This window comes from Anolis sagrei, chromosome 4, assembly GCF_037176765.1.
Source record: "Anolis sagrei isolate rAnoSag1 chromosome 4, rAnoSag1.mat, whole genome shotgun sequence".
NCBI classification, from domain to species: Eukaryota; Metazoa; Chordata; class Lepidosauria; order Squamata; family Dactyloidae; genus Anolis; species Anolis sagrei.
The window spans coordinates 47,147,801-47,164,838 of record NC_090024.1 but is presented as its reverse complement, the minus strand read 5'-3'; the positions used below and the strand labels follow the sequence as shown (position 1 = coordinate 47,164,838).

Below are 17,038 nucleotides of genomic sequence, written 5' to 3'. Positions count from 1 at the left end.
GTTGCCTTGATGGCTGCTTGCCCGCTTCTTGCTGCTGCTGCTGCCCAGGGCTCTGGTTGTAAGGCGTTGTCCTCGTGCACAGAGGCCAAAGGCTGTGCGGGGCTGGTGCGCGCACCGGGGGAGCCCTGCGGCGTCTACACTCTGGGATGCGTGCCGCGGCGGGGAGAGAGGACTCTGCTCCATGACCTGCTCCGCAGACGGGGCCTCTGCTTAGAAGGAGCAGCAGCCAGTAGGAGCACCAGCAGCAAGACCCCCCCCCCCCCAAGCAGATAGAGCCATTCTAAACATTAATATAAGAAGCTAAACACACCATAAATTGTGGCATATTTCCTCCTTCACAGAAATAGCAGAATGGGAGGGATGGGGTGAGAGTGCATTTTTCCTCCCTGCAGTTGTCTGGCAAACTGCACAGGTGAGTTTGAGTTAACCCCAAGTCTCATGGTGTCATTTCTAGTTATCATTTTGGCTGATTTAAGAGCATTTTCTCTCCCTCCCTCTCTCCTCCCTTCTCTCTCTCACACACTTTTGGTGTTTTGAGAGAGTTGGGGTTCTTTGTAGGCATAGAAGAAGGAAAACATTGCCTTCAAAGGCAGTTTTCTAATCTGTTTGAGGGCAAAAAACTACCCTCAACTAGTGTCCCAAAGGTTGTACTTGGGGGTCCCAAGACCCATGTGTCCTATGGGCCATATTCCACTGGATTGGAGTTTTGACTTTTGGGATCCTGTCTCCAATCCACCCAGGTGACCTTAGTACAGCATCTCTGTCTCAGGCTGACTTACCTCATTGAGTTGTTTTCAGGATACACCGGAGAAAGGAAAGCCATATGTAGTACCTCAAGCTCACTGGCGAAAAGATGGGATAGAAATATTAAAAATAATTATTTTAATCTGTTGCTGGTAATCACTTGAAATACAATTTTATTGACTTGTCATTATATTCACAGCACTGCTCAGAAAAACAAAAACAAAAATGAATGAAGAGAAACTGGATATTTTCTTATCAGACAGAATTTAAACCAGGAAAAAGAACAGCTGGATCAAACTCCGACTCTGAGAATAGGGTTGGGATATATCAGGGAGAATTCTGTTGAACATTATTCTGCTAAATGGCATCACCCATGCCTCTCTAAACGATGAATGGTGGAATGCCGCCATTGACTAATTGAGTGTGGATGCTTAGGTAATCGCAAGGAGCAGAGAGATAATTGCTAGATCTGTGTTGAACAGAGCAGGATCCAGGGGAATGTCATAATTAGAAAAAAAATGCCAAAATCAATAGACCTTGCTTATAGAAATGCCAAAAAATGGGCAAGAAAGAAATAGAAACATTAGTAAGGATGTTAATCGAGAGAATATTCTAAAAGCCTACATACATAGATAGTGATTTTTAGTTATTTGGAATCCAGAGGACTGGGTCCAACTTAGTCAGTGGATGTCTTGACTTTTTAATAAAGTTTCTGGATATATTTTAATTTTAAAGCATAAGTTTTAATTTCCTTGAAGCAGCTCCATGCCATTTATTAGGAGAATTAAGGTTATGTTTAATAATGATTACGTCTGCTCTTTGTCCTTAAAATAGACTGTGTGAGAGTATTAGCACAGTATTTTATTCTGAGAAGTGGTAAACTCTTCCTTGATCCATTCACTGTCAAAATCCTCTTTGTGCTTGATGTTTCTCAAGCACTGAAGTAACCAGATTAATATGCTAAATCACTGGTGCCTATTAGAGTATGATATTAACATAAGACCTTTCACTTCTTAGTTGGCTAAATAAGCCTATAATGCAATCAGTATATGCAATATGTGCTAAATATATTTCTCTGTTCCCGCTACAGACATTTCTGTGTATGAGGAGATGTACTTGTTGGAATAGGAGTCATAGTTGTAAGTCAGCTGTGAATATAAATGCACAGTCAAATGAAAATAGAGTTTGTCCATGCAGTTTGTTTGGAATTGGATGAATATTCTGATGAATACTGATATACATGTTTCTATCTGTGTTTTCAAACTGAAAGTAATAAGTGTCCTTAACATTAACCAAAAAGATGCTGTTAACATGACAATCAGTAAGCTTGTCTACATGGTTTATGTGCATTGGCTCTTGACTGTCTTCATGACGTTCTGTCATTTCTGGTGTTTATCACAGGGTAAACCAGATTAACTCAGTTTAGACCTGCTATGGTTGGTGCCACTTTAGATGTTTTAAACTGGTTGCAAATTGCCTGGCTTTTAATTTATAAATGGGTTTAATATATTGAGGGGTTTATTGTAAGCCCCATTCAAGATCCTCAGATATAAGGCAGGATATAAATATTGTAATTACTAAGTCACTTCTGGTTGCTTCTGAGTTTTCCTCTATGCTGATGATCGTGCCATAACCGCTCAAGCAGGGAGCTTTGAGATGGTTGAACAGAAGCTCTCCGAAGCTCTAGGTGCTCTTACTGCCTATTACAGGGAAAATCAGCTGATTCCTACTCCATCTAAAACACAGACAAGTGCTTTTCATCTTAAGAACAGACAAGAATCTCGATCTCTGAGGATTACCTGGGAAAGAATCCCACTGGAGCATTGCAGCACACCCAAATACCCGGGAGTTATCCTGGACTGTTCTCTAACGTACAAGAAGCACTGCCTGAATATCAAGTAAAAAGTGGGCACTAGAAACAATATCATACGAAAGCTGACTGGCACAGCCTGGTGATTACCACCAGATTCAGTGAAGACATCTGCCTTTGCGCTTTGCTAATCTGCTGCTGAGTATGCATGCCCAGTGTGGAACACATCTCACCACACTAAAACAGTGGATGTGGCTCTTAATGAGACATGCCACATTATCATGGGTTGTCTGCATCCTACACCACTGGAGAAATTACACAGTTTGGCCGGTATTGTACCACCTGACATTTTTCAGGAAGTAGCAACCTGTAATGGAAGGACCAAGGCAGTGACATCTCCGGCCAATCCCCTGTTTGGTTATCAGCCAACATGCCAATGACTTAAATCAAGAAATAGTTTTCTAAGATCTTCAGAGACACTCGCTGGAACACCTCAGCAAGCAAGAGTCCAAAAGTGGCAGGTGAAAACCCAGAGCCTCAATCCATGGTTGATACCAAATGAGCGACTCCCTCCTGGGCACACAGAAAACTGGGTGACTTGGAAGATGCTGAACAGACTGTGCTCTAGCACCATAAGATGCAGAGCCAACCTTAAGAAATGGGGCTACAAAGTGGAGTCCACAACATGTGAGAGTGGAGAAGAGCAAACCACAGACCACCTATTACAATGCAACCTGAGCCCTGCCACATGCACAGTGAAGGACCTTCTTACAGCAACACCAGAGGCACTCCAAGTGGCCAGTTACTGGTCAAAGGACATTTAATAGGAATGCCAAGTTAACAAACTTTGTATGTGTGAGTGTTTTTTTTTTAAATGGAATACAACTGTTTGGTTTGCTCCTGATATGATAAATAAATAAATACTAAATAAATAATATTTCATTTTTGAAAATATTATGAGGTGACCTTGCCTTGAAAGATGGCTAAAAATATTTTAAGTACAACTAATGAATTGTACATGACTTTGAATCCTACATCGCTCCCAAAAATCCATGTTGTAACTTGCTTAAACAATTTGGAAAGCACTCAAGAAACAGATCCTACTCGAGAAACAGATCCACCTTCCTTCTCCCTCCCTACCTGTCTCTTACTACATACACATTTACTTCCCCTGTTTCTGTGTTCTGTCTGAGAGGGAAACACATTTTTATTACCTTGGTTTACAGCAGCTGTCAGTAGATGGTTCATAGAATATTCTGGATCTCTTTCAACGTTGAAGGGACATTTTTATAACCAAAGTTCTGTAAATGAAAAATTTTGCAGTACAAAGCACACATTGCACAGTTCACTGCACCACACATAGCTGTGTGCCTGCACCCATAAAATGAAAGGTCACCATATTTATTTTAAGCTTGTGAGACTTTAGCAGCAATTCAGTGAGTTGCAAGAATACTGAGGTGAATGAATCTACATGTTTTTCGCTTTGTTGCCTCTTACTTTTTTCCCCTACTTTCTGATTCTGTCCCTGCTTGAATAAGCCAATACAGAAATAGTTTTAAAAGGAAATATCCAGACCAGTCTTTCTGTCTCCATGCCTGCTTTAGATTGGAACATGGCTAGCTCAGGAAATACTAGGAAGACAGAAAGTCAGGACTATAGTATTATACTGTATAAACAGTTTTCTTCACAGATAAATGGTAGAGATGGGTTGAGTCGCAGCAGAGCATAGGATAGTAAGAAAGCATTACTTTCTTGAAGATGTTCCTACCAATTGTTGGAATGCACATTTTGCAATATCCACAAATATGATTGTCGGAAAAGGGGAGGGCATTCATAATACCCATAAACGTGTTCTGGAATGTAACATAATCTTCCTCATTTATGATTGGATAGCAGTCATGTGCAGTAGTTCTTCACTTTTACAGGGGTTAAATGTGCAGAAAAGTGGCAAAAACTGAAATTAAAAACTCACATTTTTTAATCTGAGGGAACATTTCTCTAGGCATTTCTAGATCCTCCAGAATGACTAGAAACAGACCACAGAATTTTGTCGAAGGACCTAGAAATTCCTCAAAAAGTGTTATCTCAAGGAATCTCTGGGCCCTCCAGAATAATAATAATAATAATAATAATAATAATAATAATACTTTATTTATACCACGCTACCATCTCCCCAGGGGACTTGGTTTGGATTACATGAGGCTGAGCCCAAAATACAACAATACAAGCAATAACAATAACAATACAAGCAATTAAAAAACAACAAAACAGTAAAACAATACATAAGCATTATCAATAGGACAACACACTTTAAAATCTATGGGTATGACTCTATATGTTCAACTTCTGGTGGAACTTGACTGTAGACCGCATTGAGTCGCCGATTTAGGCTGGAAAATGCGGTATAGAAATAAAGCAAATAAATAAATAAATAAATAGAAATGTCTGGATGACCTAGACGTTCCTAGAGAGAATGTATTAATCAAACTCACACATTTTTAAATCCAGGGGAATTTGCAGTGGTACTGTAGCATGCTTTACAACTGAATATGTACAATTACTGTACATACACAGAAAACAATTATTAAGAAAGTAATTAAATGTTAAAAAGTGGAGAAAGGTTTTAGCAATATTGCTTTATAAATTGGTTTCCAATTTTGGTTGGAAAGCAGTATTGCAGAACATGAAACAACTGCTCTGTTACAAAAAAAACTAAATTAGAATTTCATTTTTATTTATTTTTGATTAATCATTATATACATGCAATTACCATTTATTTATTTATTTATATTTATTTGCTTCATTTTTATACCACATTTTTCAGCCCTTAACAGGCGACTCAATGCGGTTTACAGTGCAATTAAAACACAACAATGCAACAAACAGGATCGACGACGTCGATCCACAACAATTAACAATCAGACAAGACAGATCAACAAACAACATATATAACGCCTCAGTTGAAATCAGATCCGTTCTCATAGTCATTGTGCCGTTCCTATGTTCCATTTACCGTCTTCCTTGATTAGTTGCATTGCTTAGCCAAACGCTTGTTCGTAAAGCCAGGTCTTGACCATTCTCCGAAACGTCAGCAACGAAGGTGCCTGTCTGATGTCTGCCGGCAAGGCATTCCATAGCCGAGGGGCCACCACTGAGAAGACCCTGTCTCTCGTCCCCGCCAAGCGCGCCTGTGATGCAGGCGGGATCGAGAGCAGGGCCTCCCCAGACGATCTTAGTGTTCTAGTCGGTTCATAGGTGGAGATGCGTTCGGAGAGGTAAGCGGGGCCAGAACCGTTTAGGGCTTTATAGGCTAAAGCCAGCACCTTGAATTGTGCCCGGTAGCGGATTGGCAGCCAGTGGAGCTGGCTCAGCAGAGGAGTGGTGTGCTCCCTGAGTGCCGCTCCCGTTAGCAACCTGGCTGCCGAGCGCTGGACCATCTGAAGCTTCCGGGCAGTCTTCAAGGGCAACCCCACGTAGAGCGCGTTGCAGTAATCAATCCGGGATGTAACCAGAGCGTGGACCACCGTGGCCAAATCAGACTTCCCAAGGTATGGGCGCAGCTGGCGCACAAGTTTGAGTTGTGCAAATGCTCCCCTGGACACCGCCGAAACCTGGGGTTCCAAGCTTAGCGAAGAGTCCAGGATCACACCCAAGCTGCTATTTAAGCACATGCTATTTGATTTATGTTTCATGCTGCAAAAGAAGATGATAGTACACATGTTAACAGTACCCAATGTATCTTATATACTTGTATAGCTCAAGAAGGCAATTATGTGATAGTATCATATAAGTCAATCACATTCATTGTCATAATTTGAATTATGTGCTGCAGTCCTTGGTGTCATTCTCATCCTCTTTCAGGCAGCTATGCATTGTCAGTGCATATAGATTGGCAGTGTTGGCAGCTGGAAAGATATTGACATCCCTGTCCTCAGTATATGTGCATGAACACTTCATAAACTTTAGAAAAGCCCAAAAAGACAGTGATATTGTTGTTGTGTTAGGTATGAGTCATGGTGTATAAGAGATGGACTTGAATTTTGGAGATCAAAGTTTTACTGTCCATTGAGTCAAATTTAATCAGTGTCTTTGGACCAGCCATTCTCTCTGTGTTTGACTTAAGCTCACAAGGTTCTTGTAGGATAAAAGGGGGAGGAGAGCATGGATGTAGCTATGTGGGGTGTAGACAAGAAATATTCCTCAGTAAGAATTTCATCATCATCATTAACTATATTCTTCTTCCTCTTCTTCTTCCTCTTCTTCTTCTTCTTCTTCTTCTTCTTCTTCTTCTTCTTATTATTTAAAGAAATAAAGAAAGAATGATTGCAAATACATTTGGTGGAATCTGGAGGAAGCAGGCTTTCTCGCTGTTCAAACAACTCAGGATATCAACTCTGGGTAGTCAAAAAGTCTCTGTAGGACAAAAGTTAGCCCTTTTCTGACTTACTTTTCTAACTTACAGACTTAAATTTGGGAATCGGAAGTCTCCCCGACTTACCAGAGGGTCCTATTTCCATCCTGCAGAAGGTGCACAGAGCATGTGGACCTCCTTCTTTTTCTGTCATAACAACAACTTTCCAGGAGCCCAAATCACTAACATGGCTTCCTGCATGACACTTCTTCTAGGTCAAGAGTAAGTTGGCTGATCCAAGGACAAGTTGTTCAGCAGGCAGATATGATTGGATGTGGAGGGCTTATAATGGTTCCCTGGTTGCTCCATCAGTCCATTAGCATTCTAGAATATCCCAACTTGACAGAGGGAGACCTCATGATTTTGTGGAGGAGAGTTAGTAAAATGGAAAGCTGAACAAGCACCTGAGTGGATGGAAAGACTAACAACAACAAAAAATGTTGAGGAAAAAAGCAAGGGGGGATTAAATGTCATGTGGGAGATTGAAGGATTTTCTAAACAATGTGAAATTTTTAAAGACTGGGCTATACTGAGATGAAAAAAGACCATTGAAAAAGAAAAGGAGTAGAGGAAAGACAATAAAAATAGCACTGTGAGGTAGGATAAAAGAATTTGAACCTAGGTAAAGTTGTGTGCTTTCAGTAGTAGCATTCAGATCAAACAATTACAGTTTAAATATAAATGTATAATTGAAAACATCTCAGCAACAGAAGGATAAACACACTCTCTTAATGGCACATGCTACATCTGGCAAACAGCACCTTAAGTGTATCATTTGGGTATGTCTATTGCATATAAGTAATGCCAATTTAAAATACTTTCAACCTGATTCATTGTCCTTATTTCCTTGATGCTTCGGAATTTAATATACTGATGGCAAAGTCATAGAAAAAGTGCTCCTGAAATAAGTCTCTTACTAACAACACAATGATTAAATGCTCATTATTATACAGCAAGAGAAGATTGGATTTGGAGACACTTCTGCTATTTTAAATTCTAACAGATATAGTAGAACAAGAGTGTGGCTAATTGAAAGTGTCTTATGTCATTTGAACTCATTAGAGGAAGCTCAGTTTATTAAATGTTTCTTTCTGAAAACAATCAGTGCACTCCAACAGCCAATTTCTTACATGAATGAACTAAAGTACTTGTTTCAATACTACCAGAAACAGAGTCGACAATTTATAGCATCTATGCATGCTTTCTCTCTTCCTATGTGTGTATTTTATTTCCTAGACCAGCTTAAGTACCCATCAATTCTCTGGTTAGGTCATTTATAACAATATTTATTAGAAAAGTCATTGTTTTTTGAGATTTTATGAATGGTCCCATTATTTATTTTTTTACTTTACTTACTTAGGCCATCCCTCATTGTCAGATGTGTAAACGTATAAACTGGATAGGCATGGGAGGCTGTATAATAAGAGTCCTTTCTACACTTCTTCTGAGAAAAGAGTATTTAGCAGTCTAAAATGACGTTTAATAATACCAACTTGAATTGCAGCTTTGAATTCATTGGCAGACTAGCAATTATGGTGTGCATTCAGTTTTCGAACGGAATTTGCACTCTTCTTTGCCTCAGATGACTTCATTTCCAGTCTCCTCCTCCTCCTCCTCCTCCTCCTCCCCCCCTTTTTTTGAATGGGGCAATCAGTGGCTGTCTCAGCTCATAGGTTGGTAATGGCTATGCCTAACTGGCATGAAAAATGGAATAAGTATGTGTTTATACTTGCACAAGGAGGTGTCAGGTGCCCCAATGAAAAAGTTTTCAAAAGTACAATTGCTCATACAATTGGAAGTTGAAGGAGGACAATTACCCAACTGGATCCTAGCCTGACTCAACAGGGAAGTCCCTTGAAACAACAGGGGCCTTGTCAGGGGATGGATGCATGTAACTTTGAATGTGTGTGTGTGTGTGTGTGCGCGCGCTGGAAATGCTACCTTTCTTGCAGTCATTCATGCAATGCAATGAATATGAAAACATGATTAAATTAGTTATTTCATTCTTCTTTGCCCAAATGGCTGTATTATCCACACTATTGCAGTTATTGCAGAGTGTGATTTCTACAAGGAAAATTCACAAGGCCATAAAAGGTGTAGAAACTCAATCTGCACTTCCACTTTTTATTTAGAAAGGAGGACAAGTGGTTCTGTATCACCAGTTTTAAAAACTAGATGTCTAAAATCAGAGATGGTTTGAGTTGGTACATCTGTAATAATTACCAGTCTTTCCCAAAGAATCAGAACTAGGTGTTCAAGTTTTTCCCCCTTGAATAAGAGGTTGATTCTATTCTATTCTATTCTATTTAAGATATGTTTGTTTTCTGTTTTGTTTTCTTACAGCTAGCTGCCCTCGAGAGACAGATCTTTGACTTCCTTGGATTCCAGTGGGCTCCTATCCTTGGTAATTTCCTGCACATAATAGTTGTCATTTTGGGTTTGTTTGGAACTTTACAAGACAGACCTCAATATATAGTTGTGGTAAGTTTTGATTTTGTTGACTTTTTGTTTTCCAAATAGGATATTATACTTCATATCATTTCTTTTGTACTTGAAATTATTAAAATGTGATTTTAATGCAGTCTTCTGTTATTCAGTTTTTCATTAAAAGTGCATATATCTTAGATTTTGTCTGACCAGAAGGAGATTGTAAAATTAATATAGAAAGAAACCTATGTATTTATGGAATTGTTACTGTAATACTGTCCCCATATTTCTGCAATGTAAAAGAGAGTTGTTGTTGTTGTTGTTGCTGCTGTTTAAAGACAAAACAGCTGGGCAAAAACTATCCAGATAAACTGAGGTATTGGATTTTATCATCTGGGGGTTTTTTTTGTCCTACATTATGTGATATATTGGGACAGTGTATTTTGTGGTCAGAGCAATGCAGAGAAGCTGAGAGTGTTCAGAGGAGAAACAATTATTTTCTCTGCTTTAAAATACACATTCACCTAATCCTACCCAGAAAGCACCAAGCAGAGATATTAATGTTATGAGAAACTGGGACAGAAAGACTAGTGCAGACATCCACACACAGTTCCTTATAGAAGAGCTGGAAACATCATCGGATAACACCTAATGCCAAAGAAAAATGCAAAGTAACATGCCTAGAAACTTTTGAATCACTGTTCACAGAAAGCATTCTTTACCACAGAATATCCATGATGTGTGCAATGGGTATGATATGACAAGACCTTTTCTGAAGTCAAAATGTAGACGGTCTTTGACATCACTGAGGTGAAGGCATGCATTGGTCTACAGCAGGAGTCCTCAAACTTTTTAAACAGAGGGCCAGGTCACAGTACCTCAAACTGTTGGGGGGGGGGGTGAATTATAATTTGAAAAAAGCATGAATGAATTCCTATGCACACTGCACATATCTTATTTGTAGTGCGAAAAAAACACTTAAAAACAATACAATAATTAAAATGAAGAACAATTTAAACAAATATAAACTTATTAGTATTTCAATGGGAAGTGTGGGCCTACTTTTGGCTGATGAGATAGGATTGTTGTTGTTGTATGCTTTCAAGTCATTTCAGACTTAGGTTGACCCTGAGCAAGGGCCGGGTAAATGACCTTGGAGGGCCGTATCCGGCCCTCGGGACTTAGTTTGAGGACCCCTGGTCTACAGCCTCTGACAGGCGCGTAGCATTTACAATATGAAAGCAGAATTATGTGTTTCAGACCTTGGTGTCATTCCCATCCAGATAATCTACATTCCGGAATTGAATTATAAGGCAATGTAGATGGAAGCCCAGTCTCAAAACACTGCCCCTTCAGTGTAGTTGTGCACTCACATAACTTAATAATAGGAAAACACAGGTCATGTACACAGTAATCAATAAACTTTTAGGACAATTGTATTTATTCATTAGATGTAAATATGTTACTGATCTGGTGGGGGTCTGGTCATAGAAAACCAGATGGTTGGAGTTCAGTAAATGTCTTTTCCAGTTATAGGTATATTCTAAATATAAGCACTTTCCACTGGTTTTCCTGTTCACTGCCCTACTGCAGAAGAAATTGTGAGGAGATATGACGTTTTTTTGTACAACTTTTATAACAATTTCATTGCAGGGATTGTTTACTAAACATTTGGGGTGGGGGTGGGGGGTAAAATACAATATATCAAAATGGAAGCAGCATTATTTGCTCAGTATTTAAATTAAATTGTTCATTGCTCATATAATTCATATCACACAATTATTAACCTGATGGGTAATGGGTTGGTTTTCAAATCTGTTGTAGTATGCCATAATTTATGTATGAATATGCATATCTTCAAAACAGAGAGGGATGAATTACAAATTATTTATTTTGTGAGTAATATTTTGCAGTTTAACTGTTAAAAAGTGAATATATTTGCTTCTCATTTACAACATAGAGATTTCCAACATAATGTACTGAAGGAGAAATGCAATGGGATAAATAGTAATACCACTATTTTGAACATTTTAATTAGTGCAACTTCAAAATATTCCTTATCAGCTGTGTTATATGCCACTTTGATGTAGAACAAATGTGTTCTGCTTTGCTGCAAGATTACTGGAAATGCCAAATCTATTTACATATTTTGAGAGGTTGCCCATATGTTAAACAGTTTTAGGAAAGAAATATTGCATGTAATTTGTTAAATGTCAGAACAGTGACCTTCTCCAGATACTATAATAATTCTGTTGAAATGTTTAAAGGTACAGATCCAGCTGGAGGATCGCCATTAGACAGTGATTCTCTTGTGACTATAACAAAAAAATGGAAGTTGTCTGAGGTTTAAAAGCAGTGTTACATTGCAACATTGGAATATAATGGCAGTTCAAGAGGACTCGCTTCTTTTCTTTCAACCTGTAACCCTCAGTACTGTCCGAAATCTGGTTCTATAATGTTTCCTAGCATCAACAACAAACTTTGGAGATGAATAAAAGGTGGGATCCTAGTGGGAAGAGGAAATGTCTCCGCACATGCTTCCTATTAAATTTCAGCCTGAAAGTCCACTACCAGTTAATTGAATAAGGAAATTTGAGGAGCAGCTTAAACTGACATACTTCTTAAGGAGCCAAGAAGATACACAAAAAGGTCCACAGAAAAATGGTCTCTATTCACAAAAATTTGAAATATTCAAATGTTAAATATAATAGTTTCCCCTCTTTCTTCCCCCTAGTCTTTTATAAGATCTGTTATGATTTTTTTCATTGAATTAGGATTATTGGACTGTGTGATGATAACATTTATATTAATATTTTAACTCCACGTTTTAATGTTTAACTGTTGTTGCAATTTTATGATTGACTTGATAGCTGTATGTTATTATTATTTTATGTTAGGTTTTTATGTATGTGAAGCATTGAATTTTGCCGTATATATGTTGGAAACTACTTTGAGTCCCGTCCCCACCCCCACCCCCGGGGTGAGAAAAACAGTATACAAATAAATAAATAAATAAAGCTGCTGTTGTTGTTTATATGCATTCAAGTCATAGGCTGAACCGATTTGAGGGTTTTCTCAGTAAGAATTATTCAGGACCCTTTCGCATAGCCATATAACCCAGAATATCAAGGCAGATAAACCACAATATCACCTTTGAACTGGGTTATCTGAGTCCACACTGCCATATACAGTAATCCCTTTCAATGTGGATTTTATACAGCTGTATGGAAAGGGCCTCAGAAGGGGTTTGCTTTGTACTTTGAGATAATATGACTTAACCAAGGTCAACCAGTAGGTTTCCATGGCTTAGTAAGGATTTATACTCTTGACTCCACAAGTGTAGTTCTAATATTCAAACAGCCCCAACATGCTTTGCTCTAATTGCACTTTTATTGTATTTTAACATTTTAATAAAAATTGATATTTTCCTTTGGCAACTCTTGGTGATAAAGATGAGAACTTTGTAGAATTGTGAATCAAATTCAGTGAGGTCATTCTACTTTTGAAACTACTTGTATCAATGGAACCTGTAGTGGGGAAGTGCCTTGCTCCTCCGTATAACCCACTTGCTTTCTACATCCTCCTTTTTTCCCCTCACATTGCTAGGGCACTGCTTCTTTTTATTTTTAAATACTTTTATTGAAAATCTTTTTAAAAATTAAAATAAGTAGGGATAATATGGGAAAAGGGAAAGAGGGAAAAGTAAAAGAAGGAAAAAAAGAAAAAGAAAAAAAGGGACATAGGTAGGGATAGTTTTGTGTCCTTCCAATCTTCTTCATCGCTGCTGTGATAATTTCCCTGTTTTAATGTTTATTTCCTCACTTTCTATATTTCTATTTAATTTCTCTGTGGGAGCAGATTTCTTTAAGTGATAGGACTAGCTATATAATTATATTCCTTTCCTCTGATAACAAAAAGTCTTTAAACATTTGCCAATTTGTTGCCTTTTCCAGTGTTACTTGGTGTTTGTTTTTTTTTTTTTAAATAATGGTGCCATGTTCATTAATTCCATAATTTTAAGAAATCATTCGTCAGTGAAAGGTATTTCTTTTTGTCTCTAGTGTCTGGCACTGCTTTTAAACTGTGGGTTCCTACCCATTGGCTCACTGTTGGGGCCACAAAAATTGGCAACAGTAAATCTGTTACCATTAATAGTGCTGTGACTATACATTTGTATTTGATAAAAAGAGGGTGAGCCTGGATGAACCCTTGGAGTTCCTATATGAAAAAGAAAGAAAGAGGGAAAAGTAGTTTTCTCAATCTGTCAAAGGCAATTAGAAAAGCTCAGAGATTTCTGGGGGCAAAGAAGCTTGGGAGACTTTGATAAGACATTACTTTCTTACTGACTAATATCATTATTTTTTTTAAAAAAAAGACTTTTGCCTGGTATGAATCAACTAAAGAAAATAGTCTTCATTACATACAAATGTTCACACCTACTTTTATGTTAATTCCTTGATGAATCAATGATGTAATGCTGTTTGTCATAGCCAATCACCAGAGCTTTTATGTAAAAACACAAAGTTATAAATTTCTGTTCACATCGCTGTAAAGTTTAGAAACTTTTGTTTTAAGGACTTTTTCACAATTCTGTAGAATGCTAAGAATTGCATTGATTTTCCATATTTGTAAATATTTTTGTTAAATTCAAAAATTCTCCATAACACCAACAATGGTCAGTACTTACAGTGGACTCCGCAGAAAATGCTTCATCTCTATTTCATAAAAAGGGGAAATCAGCCTGTTCGGCAAGCCTTGCTGGTGCTGATTTATTATCAGTAAATGCTTGGTTTTTATATCTGTTTTTATACTGATATAGCCAGTGTCATGCAAAAATTAATTGAGTGGAAAGAGGCTTCATGTAGAATAAGTTTAAGAAGCCCTGGGCTAGGAAACATTTTGGAGCAGATTTTCAGACACTACAGGGGAAGGTGAATAAAAGGAGGTTTCTGCTAGTTTGACATTATATTTAGGCTTTCAGTTCCGTGGATGTTCAGATCATCCCCAAACACCACTTATGCAGGTTCTTAATCTCTGCTTATTTCCAGAGACTCATTTTATGTCAAACCCTGCTCTAAGCTGTCCTAGAGGACTACAAAGGAGAAACAGAAAAGATAAGGATGTAACGTCTTTAATCTTGAGCTCCCAAATTACTCTAAATCAAACATTTAGGGAGATTTTGTGCTCTATTTTCATTTTCTATTTCCATTTCATTTTGAATAATCTTGTTAATTAGCTGGCATAATATTTGCTCAGGTACTGAGTTCCATAAATTAATTCCCTTTGCTTCAGAATGAGGCCAAGCAGCTTGAATTTCTAGAGGGACATAGAAAGGCAACAATGATCTTTCAATTTTTTTATACAAATTGTTTCTTTAAGCTGGTTAACACTTTATAAGATATAACTTTTATAAAGTGTTCACCAGTTCTGTTCAGCAATTCTAAACATTTAAATAAATATGAAAACAGGGAGGAGCATTTTAGCTTGTCCTCTCCAGTGTCAATCTTGTTACATGTCAATTAATCATCTGAAGTGCAGAGCCTCCTGTATGCATCCTCTCTAGGTGATTCTGAACCTTCCTTTTTCCATCCTGAAGAACCAAAACCTACTGTGGTTTTTAACTTGAATACATTTTAATGGTTTGTAACTGGGAATTTTGCAATACTGCTTATATTAATGTTTGCATATTTGTATATTTTAAATTGCATGCTGATACTTTTATGTTAGGCCGCTTTCAATCTCCTGCAGGAGAGATAAAGCAAGGTATCAATAAATATAAATATAAATATAATAACCATATAGATAGCTTTCACACATTAAAAAGGTTCTCCCTTTTTGACTCTCTGTATAAGGAGGTGAAGTTACTAGGCATGGGCAATCCATGGTTCTAAATGTTTCTAAAGTTCTGTTGGTGAAAATTTCAGAAATCTAACAAAACTTTCAAAATTTCAGTATAAATAGCAGCTTCTAATTGGTTCTGCCATAAAAATTGCCAATAATGAAATATTAATGACGTTTTGAAAGTTTTGTTATACTTCTGAAATTTTCACAACCAGAACTTTAGCAACACTGTAGAAGCAAGGTACCAGCGCCCCCTAGTTTTCACCATCAGAACTTTAGTTTTGTAAGTACTTTAGAACCATTTAGAACAGTGGTTCTCAACCTGGGGTCCCCAGATGTTGTTGGCCTACAACTCCCAGAAATCCCAGCCAGTTCACCAGCTGTTAGGATTTCTGGGAGTTGAAGGCCAAAAACATCTGGGGACCCCAGGTTGAGAACCACTGATTTAGAACCATGGATTGCCCTTGCCTAGAAGTTATGATGGTGGATCACTTCCCATTCTTTGACAAGAATCCTGCTGGTTATCCCCATCAACTCAACTGTTGATATCAATCAACTCAATTGTTGAATGGTAAATCAAAACATAGGTAAATCCCCATGATTGACTGGGTCTGCTCTTGTTTGGAGTAACCATAATTAATCCAAATTAAAGCATTCATGGGTTTATTTAAACTACAGTCAACCCTCCACATTTGCTGAGGTTAGGAACATGGGAATCCAATGAAAATGAAAAACCATGAATAAAGAAATTGCTTTTTTAAAAACCTGAGAGACACTGCTCTAGGGATTTCTAGGTCTCCAACATAACTCTGGTAAACTTCTGCTGAAAACTGAAGATAGAGTTGCATTGAAGAACATAAGGGGTTTCTAGAGAGGTTCTTTCTCTAGAAATCTCTAATTCCTCCAGCATGATTTGGCAGGACAACTGTCTATAAAATTGGTAAATAGGTCATGTGCCTTCTCTAAAATAATGCAGATTTTATGAGGAGCATTGGCCAATAATGGCTGGCTCCACAGCATGTGTGTAAAGGCCTACATTCAATTGTTAGTCTAAACTAGAGAGGACATGTAAGCAGAACATGTTAAAACTTTATATATAACAAAGATACTAAAGTCCCAAGCTTTGAAGTCATTCATTTTAGCATTGCTAGGTCTAGATCAGCATTTCTCAACCTTTGGGTCGGGACATGTATTCCTGATGGTCTTAGGAGCCCCTTTGGCAGAGAAAGCTGAAGATCTCTCTGCCTGTCCTTCTCTTCCTTTTCGGAAACAGATAGCAAATCTTCCCACCAAAAGCCCTCTTCTGCTGTGATTGAGCGGCCTCTCAGCCAAGGGGAGTGTTGTTTCTGAGACTCCAAGCAAGGAGGGAAGGTGTGCTTGGAGCATGGTGGCGTTGTGCGCATGTGCAGGTGAGGAAGAGAATGCGAGGCTGAAGGAAGGCTTGCACAGATGAGTCTCTTCAAGATTTGGGGGTTCTGTGTGGGAAATCTGGCCCAATTCTATTGTTGCTGGAGTTCAGAATGCTCTTTGATTGTAGGTGGACTACAAATCCCAGCAACTACAACACCCAAATATCAAGGTCTGTTTTCCCCAAACTCCACCAGTGTTTACATTTGGGCATATTGTGTATTTGTACCAAGTTAGGTCCACATCCGTCATTGTTTGAGTCCACAGTGCTCTCTGGATGTAGGTGAACTACATTTTCTGTTAGTCATGGCAGTTCTGTGTGCCAAGTCTGGTTCAGTTCCATCATTGATGGAGTTCAGAATGCTCTTTGTTTGTAGGTGAACTATAAATCCCAGCAA

At 38.2% G+C, this 17,038-nt stretch overlaps 1 protein-coding gene across 3 annotated transcripts in view; it reads left to right on the top strand.

The window, feature by feature from the left end:
* The window catches only part of NKAIN3 (sodium/potassium transporting ATPase interacting 3), a 238,934-nt gene that overhangs the window by 88,819 nt on the left and 133,077 nt on the right, over window positions 1-17,038 (top strand). For all 3 annotated transcript variants that reach the window (XM_060775383.2, XM_060775385.2, XM_060775386.2), the window contains exon 2: window positions 9,309-9,446. In XM_060775383.2, the coding sequence (XP_060631366.1) occupies window positions 9,309-9,446 (138 nt within the window). The remainder of the gene's footprint in view (window positions 1-9,308; window positions 9,447-17,038) is intronic.